The sequence below is a fragment of the Ipomoea triloba genome, chromosome 5 (assembly GCF_003576645.1).
Source record: "Ipomoea triloba cultivar NCNSP0323 chromosome 5, ASM357664v1".
Classification (NCBI taxonomy): domain Eukaryota; kingdom Viridiplantae; phylum Streptophyta; class Magnoliopsida; order Solanales; family Convolvulaceae; genus Ipomoea; species Ipomoea triloba.
Genome location: NC_044920.1, coordinates 23,073,861 through 23,081,255, shown reverse-complemented (window position 1 = coordinate 23,081,255; position 7,395 = coordinate 23,073,861). Strand labels below are relative to the sequence as shown.

At 39.6% G+C, this 7,395-nt stretch overlaps 1 protein-coding gene across 1 annotated transcript; it reads left to right on the top strand.

The window, feature by feature from the left end:
* The first annotated feature begins 3,167 nt into the window (after positions 1-3,167).
* Positions 3,168-6,938, top strand: LOC116021195 (RHOMBOID-like protein 9, chloroplastic). Its single transcript, XM_031261806.1, has 7 exons — positions 3,168-3,338; positions 4,388-4,725; positions 4,821-5,016; positions 5,253-5,418; positions 5,562-5,732; positions 5,818-5,972; positions 6,615-6,938. The coding sequence occupies exons 2-7, from the start codon at positions 4,437-4,439 to the stop codon at positions 6,847-6,849; spliced, it is 1,212 nt and encodes a 403-aa protein (XP_031117666.1). The 5' UTR covers positions 3,168-3,338; positions 4,388-4,436; the 3' UTR covers positions 6,850-6,938.
* The last annotated feature ends 457 nt before the right edge of the window (positions 6,939-7,395 follow it).

Genomic DNA, 7,395 nt, shown 5'->3' with positions numbered 1-7,395 from the left:
CCCCCCCTCCCTCCAAAAAAAAAAAAGAAAAGAGTCCAATTAGAACCGATGGTTCAAAATAGAGCCGATTTAACTATTTTCGGAACTGAAATCGGAATCGTGATCATGACTACATACAAGTAGCCACCTTTGACTTACGACATGTTTGGTTTGTATAGTAGATATAATCATGGAATAATCGGTCAACTGTCCCATGAACTTGTTGCAAAATCACACCCAATTCGGGTTCATCGCGGTCAGCTTGGGCTACTACGAAGATCCCCCTTGCGGCCATGGTTGTCATTGCAGTACAGGATCCATGGGAGCTGCTAGATCTTCATCCAGCCATCTCCAATGATAAGCTAGTATTTTTTTAATATGTAGAGCTTGCCTGAGATTTGAACGGCAAAACGCACCAATGATGGTATTTTTGTTACAGGAGTATATTTGTATATTAATCAGTACAAGAGTTCAGTACAATAGTTTGCATGTCCCCCTAATTTCTCTACAACAGACTCTTCTTTTATATCTACTAGTGCAAACGACTCTCTGTGAATATGTAACGTACATTTAATCCAATCTGTACTAAGTGTTGGTAATAACGACAAGGTATAACCGTGGTTGCAAGAATCGCGTCTAGGCACCGATTAATCGGCGCCTAGGCGCTAGGCGACGCCCGGTCGCGTCGAGGAAGGCCGAAATCGGCCTCCTCCGCGGCCGGCAGGGTAGGCATTTTTTTTTAATTATAAATCTTAAACATTTAAACTATTAATGTTATAATGTATTAACTAATACTCTAATGGTCTAATAAGTAATAACTTAATAAAACAATAAGTACTACGTAATAACTAAATTAAACTAATAAAGTAATAAGTAATGCACTAATAATTAATAAATAATAACTAATAACTTAATAAGTGTTAACTATTTAACTATTACAGTGTAAAAATTTACAATATTAAACACTTTACAATTATTAACACTTAAAATATTTTTAAAACTTTTACAAAAAAATTTAAAAAAAAAAAAAAAAAAACCCTAGGCGCCTAGCGATTTTTTCAACCTTGGGTATAACTCCTTTTCAAAGTGTCATCCTTGTGTAACAGGTGGCCGTTTGTCTGCCTTCGAGTAAGTGCCTGTGGTTCGGGTCGGGTGCTGCATGCCCAATTATCATGTCACCAGCCCACCTACTCCCTAGTTTGCGAGCATAGCCGAGTCAACTAGGGAGTAATAATAGTGCAGAAGAGAAATGAAATTTTTATTTGAAAGGCAATACGCGGCGACCGAGGTCCCCCGAGGCATGACCTTGACCCAGTTCCAATTTTTTGTTCTTTTTTTAGGGTTTTGCGTGCCAGCTCAATTCGACCAGCCGTAGGCACGGTCAAAAGTCAACTCTCCCGTCAGGTAGCTAGTGAGATCGGATCTCGTACAGGCCCTAAAGGTATAGAGTGTGGTGTTTTCGTAACAAAGCCTTAAGTTTTACTCAGAAAACACCCTCCCGTCAGGTAGGTAGCGAGATCGGACTTCGTGCCGGCCCTAAGGGGATAGAGTTTTTTTTGTTTTTTTTTTGTTTTTTTTTTTTGCGGAATTAGTTACGGCGGACCATGACCAATCGGTACATTGCTTGAGGAGGCGGACCCCCCGGATGAGGAGGCGGACGCCACTTGATGAGGAGGCGGACGCCCTGCCATGGGTAGCACCGGGGCGGCCTATTTTTGTAATATGTAGAGCTTTGCCTATGATTTGGCTCCGGCTCTCAGTGAAAGCACCAATGATGGTAAATATGTTATCGGATAATATTGAGATTGAATAATAATAGTTGAATACAATGGGTAATCGGTACAATAGTGTTTGTGTGTAAGAAACAACGTGTCCCACCTTCCTCCTACAACAGGCTTCTACTTATACTCCAGATGCAATGGCTTCTCTTCTATGAGTTATTACGGACATTATGATGGTGATCTTTAAATGTATGGTGATGGAGCCGTTGATAATAACTCTTCCCTTCAATGTGCAGTCCTTACGTAACTGGTGGTCGTTTATCTTCCTTCGGGTCAATGCTTGTTTTCTTGCGGTTCGGGTCGGGGTGCTGCGTCCCCAATTATCTTCTCAGGTGTAAAGGAATTGCAATTCAATAAATTGTCCAATTATGTCGTTTTGTTGAAGGGAATTGCAATTCATGGGGAACAATGCAGTGGGGGAGAGTTGTACTACTACTATTTTCCCACCGAATTGTAATTATTTTCCCACTTAATTCTCTCCTCCCAACCAAATGCACTACTACTATTTTCCCACCGAATTGCAATTCTTTTCCCACTTAATTCTCTCCTCTCAACCAAATGCACTATTACTATTTTCCCACCGAATTGCAATTCTTTTCCCACTTAATTTTCTCCTCCCAACCAAATGCACTGAATATTTCCCTAATTAGGAGTAGTCATTATTATCCCTCTAAATCTTTTCCAATTTAAGGCTCCATTTAGTTAAAATTAATTTTAAAAATTGTTATTAAAACAATGGATTATTTCACCACTATTTTTTGTAAACAACAACGATAATAATAAAGTTTGAGTGGTACGCATCTCGCTACCCTTTAAAATGCACCCTAAATGAATTAAATAATAGACAAAATTTATATTGTACATTTTTAAGTAAAATGGCAGTGCTAATTATTTTTCAATTATAACCATAATATAAATTTAGTATATCCTCGAAGTACCATTTTTTTTTACGGAAGCACAAAGAGTCAACAGACAGTTGCCTCCACTGAAGCTAGCTCGAACCCACTCCCATAATTCATGTGGGAGTGTAAATCGGAACACCGGGTGCCACTAGACCACAAGGGTATTAGGGGGAGGGGGAACCAAATTAGTCACCCAAAAGCTAAATCTACACTATAAACAATTAAAAAAATTTAAAAATCTATAGCAGGAATATATGTGACTGAAAATAAATGTCATTTTCTATAATAATTTTCCCTTATATGTTTATCCCGTAAACTAAGCACTATTGGAAACAAGATTTCATGCAGATTAGATTTGGCGGGCCCCATTGAAGCCCAAAGCTATGGATGCCTATGGTGGAGATGTACATTAAATACAGATGGCACATACTTACTGGGACAACCAGGATAAGGCGCATAATTTTCCTTGGATTTTCCATTCCCATCTTAGCTTGTCACTATTACACTATACGTTGTGTCGTCACTGTTAAGTTTCCCTAAATCCCTTGGCTGCGGACTACTCTCTAACAGCTTGCTTCCTCTGCATTAATGGAACTACAATATGATGAAGCATCCTGGGCCCTCCAACAACCTCGGAACTGCCTTCCACTTCTTTAACTCTTGTCCACTTGTCTCTGTAAGTATATGTATATGTATTTGTCGGAACTGATGAATTTGGAAGGTTGAGGTTTGGCGAATATATATTTTCTTGAATTGTTTTACAGCTTTAACGTTGGGGGTAAATGGGTGGTGAACTGTTTGAGGTTGTCTTTGTTGAGATCCAGATGATTAATTATTATATTAGGTTCAGTGCATAACCTGATAATCCCATAGTTGACGACTTTTCGCTGTATATTTTGTTGTGTGTTTTACGTTAATAATAATAGTGGAGAATGTTATCTGTTAGGATCCGTTTATTACTATCTAAAATGTTATAATGCGTAGGAAGACGTAACTTTATTTCCTTATACCGTCACATTTTTAAACAATATATATATGTTATGTATACCATGGACCCAAGGTTCATTTTGCATTGTAAACCTTAGTCCAAAAATTATGTGTCTACATTTAATATATTTTGTACCTGCAATTAACAATTTCTGTACCTAATATGATAACTACAAACGCATAAATTGTTAACAAGGCACATAATTTGTTAAAGGCATGCACGTAACATGATAACAGGTCTGCAGTTAACAGATTATGTACAGTTAACAATTCAAATGTCTGTAGTTATTATGTTATGTGTCTATAATACCATGTTATGTGCCTTCAATTTGTTAACGATTAATTGGAAGTACAAAATGTGACAATGGTAGGTACAAAATTTAAAAGTTATTTTTGGACTATGGTCTACAATGCAAGGTAAATCCTAGTTCATGATATAATTTGCCTATGGTGTTGGACTTGACCCTTTGGGCTTCCACCCAACAATCCTCTAGTCACGTGATGTTGAACTTGACCTTTTACTGGTATTCCCCAATAATTTCTCTATACCTGTGAGTCACAGTTTACTTGAACTCAAACATGTGACTTGACTATGATATTAGGATCAAGCATCCTAACACCATTTATGATTTTAGTTTCTTGTGACATGTTAAGGATTGTTCCTGTTTGCTTAGGTTTTGATAGGTGTTTAGTATTCCTGTATTCTGAAACCACTATTCTGTTCTATGCATTCTGAAGGAGTGACAACGGCTTTTCTGACGCTGAAACAACACTAGTAAGAGACAGAATGGCGTGCGGCGCTGTTTTAGGAGGAAGGGTTCAAAAACAAGGATGTTTGGAACATCTGGGCATCCTTAGAAGACCACCACTTAGTGGTCTTCTAAGGAGAAGAGTGTGCAGAGTTCAAAATGCTTTAAACTCTAGTGAGAGGCAACTGAGGTGCTTGGATGCATACTTTGATAAGCTACATGATGATTCGAAGCGGTTTTCCATTCTGAATAATGGAAGGGCCAAGTTGCAGGATAAGATCAAAGAATTAGCTGCAGAGAGTGCAGTTAGAAGTTTGGATAAAATCAGTAAGTGTGAGCTAGCTAGCTAGCTAGAACCATGAGAATAGTCAATCCTTGAATTCATTATTCCTCTAATGCTATCCTCTGTTTGATTTGCTCAGTGGCGAAGGCGGGAGACCATATGTCCTCTGATTCTGATGGAAAAACTCGGGAAGTATCACCATATACTTCTGCCAAAATAATCTATGGAGGAGGTAACAAAGCAAAGAAATTTCATAACTATGTGGAGGTAAAGGCCAATGATGGTGAGACTGGTTTGAAGAATTCAGATGAAGACACATCAAGCTTGTACTTAATGTAAAGACATCCCTCTTTGCTATCCTAATACTTACAGCTCGTTTGGTTGGAGGGAATTGCAATTCCCCCATTTTTACATAATTAAATTCCCAGTAATTCTATTCCTCCTGCGAACCAAACACTAGAATTTACATTCTCACACTATTCCTCTCCAGCACCAGCAGAATTGCAATTCCCTCATTGCAGCCAAGCGCCCCGTTAATGCAGCTAATAACTTTGATCATCTCTGAATGCAGAGGCACACTGGCTTCCATAAATGTGGGAGTTTTCCTGTTCGAAATAGCAAGTCCAGTTAGGAGTGCTGAGTTAGAGCTGTGCTCAATCCCATCGCTTTACGGGGCAAAGATAAACGATTTGATCCTTATTGGAGAGTGGTGGAGGCTTGTAACACCAATGTTTCTGGTACAAGATTGACAACCTTGGTTCGTTAACGTTCTTATATATGATGATGTTTTAATGTTTTATTTATCTGCTCTATAGCTCCATCTTCTTGAACATCTGCAAGACTGTTTAACTAATGGGATTATAGACATTATCTCGTGTAGCATTCAGGTGTCCTCCATATGGCGCTTGGCATATGGGTACTTCTTAGCTTTGGGCCTCCGGTATGCAAAGCATATGGTTCATTTACATTCTTTCTGATATATGTACTCGGGGGAATATCAGGCAACTTGATCAGCTTTCTCCACACTCCAGAGCCAACTATTGGAGGAACTGTAAGTGCAACCAACATGTAGTATACTTCTTAGTTACTTATCTTTGTCTGAGGCTTCATTAATATGTTCTGCAATGCATATTCAGGGACCGGTTTTCGCCCTGATAGGGGCATGGCTAGTTTGTAAAGCTCAGAACAGAGATATGGTTGAAAAGGAAGTTCATGGAAGCATGTTTTGGAAGGCCATGCTTGCCACTGCTCTCAGCTTTGTACTAAGCACTTTCGGCCCGATTGATGACTGGTTAGTTGTTAAGATCAAGTACTTATCCGTGAATCCTTATAGAGTATAGTCCCAAGGTGTTGGACTTGGCCATTTACTGGCCTCCGCCCAACAATCCCCCTCCCAGCACCAAACTGCTCACCCGTGACTTGGATCTGATACCAGTTTGTTGGAATCAAGCGTTTACCACTACACCAAAAGCTATAGGTCACAACGAATGCTAAGGTGTTGGACTTAACCATTTACCGACTTTTGTCCAACAAACCCCCTAGCCACATTATGTTGGACTTGACCCTTTACTGGCCTCCGCCCAACAATCCCCCTCCCAGCACAAACCACTGTGACTTGGCTTTGATATCACTTTGTCGGAATCAAGCGTTTACCACTACGCCAAAAGCTATAGGTCACAACAAAGGCACAACTTTATTTCTTTATATACCGCCACACAGTTTTGAGAGCTAATATGCTGGTCTTAGCCCTTTACCGACTTTCGTCCAACAATCCCCTAGCTACGTGGTGTTGGACTTGGCCCTTACCGGCCTCCGCCCAACATTAGTAATGAAGTGGAATGATCATATTCTTCCATCTTTGGGAGAAAAGGCTGCTGTTTGTTTAATATAGGAAAACCTTAAATTGATGTTGATGGTGTGTGATGTGGGGCAGGTCACATTTTGGAGCAGCAGTGGTGGGTGTAGCTTATGGGTACTTGGCATGCCCAACTCTTGAAATGGACAATGCATCTTCAGATAGCAGTCAAAAAGAAGGCATCACACTTCTGAAACAATCTGCAGATCCTTGTAAATCTCTTATGTATTTCTCAGTGTTCATTCTGCTGTTATGTTCACTACTTTTGATCATGGAACCTCCACTCAGCTCAGTCAGCATAGATGAGTTTTAAGGTTGTAGCATGGACTTAAAAATGAGATGTAAATATTTGGCTATACATGTAATACATACATCCTATATTGCCACTTTTGTTTTGATGCACTTTCTGGCTTCCACGTTAAAGAACAAATGATCCTTGTCATTTCTGACATCTAACTCTAACTTTCTCTTGCCAAAGACCTCGTAACCATGCGGCATAGCTGTGGCCCTCTCAAGTGAGAGGTCACAGGTTCGATCTCCAGTGGGGGCGTTGGCTCATTGTGCTTTAGTAGATTGAGAAAGTATGTATGAACAGATACTACATTGTAACAGAGTCAATGGTTCAAGGGTCACTTTAGAAATCTTACTCCGACAGTAGAGTAGGGGTTTGAAGGGTCACTTTAGAAATCTTACTCCGACAGTAGAGTAGGGGTTTGATTCCCACAAAAGACATGGGGTCTCTTGGTGTACCGGCAGAGGTGGAAACAGATGACTGATTGAAAAATAGAGAACATCCCAGCTATCCTATGGGGTCTCTGAAACCGAAATCGAAAAAAAAAAAAAAAAAAAAAAAAAAAAA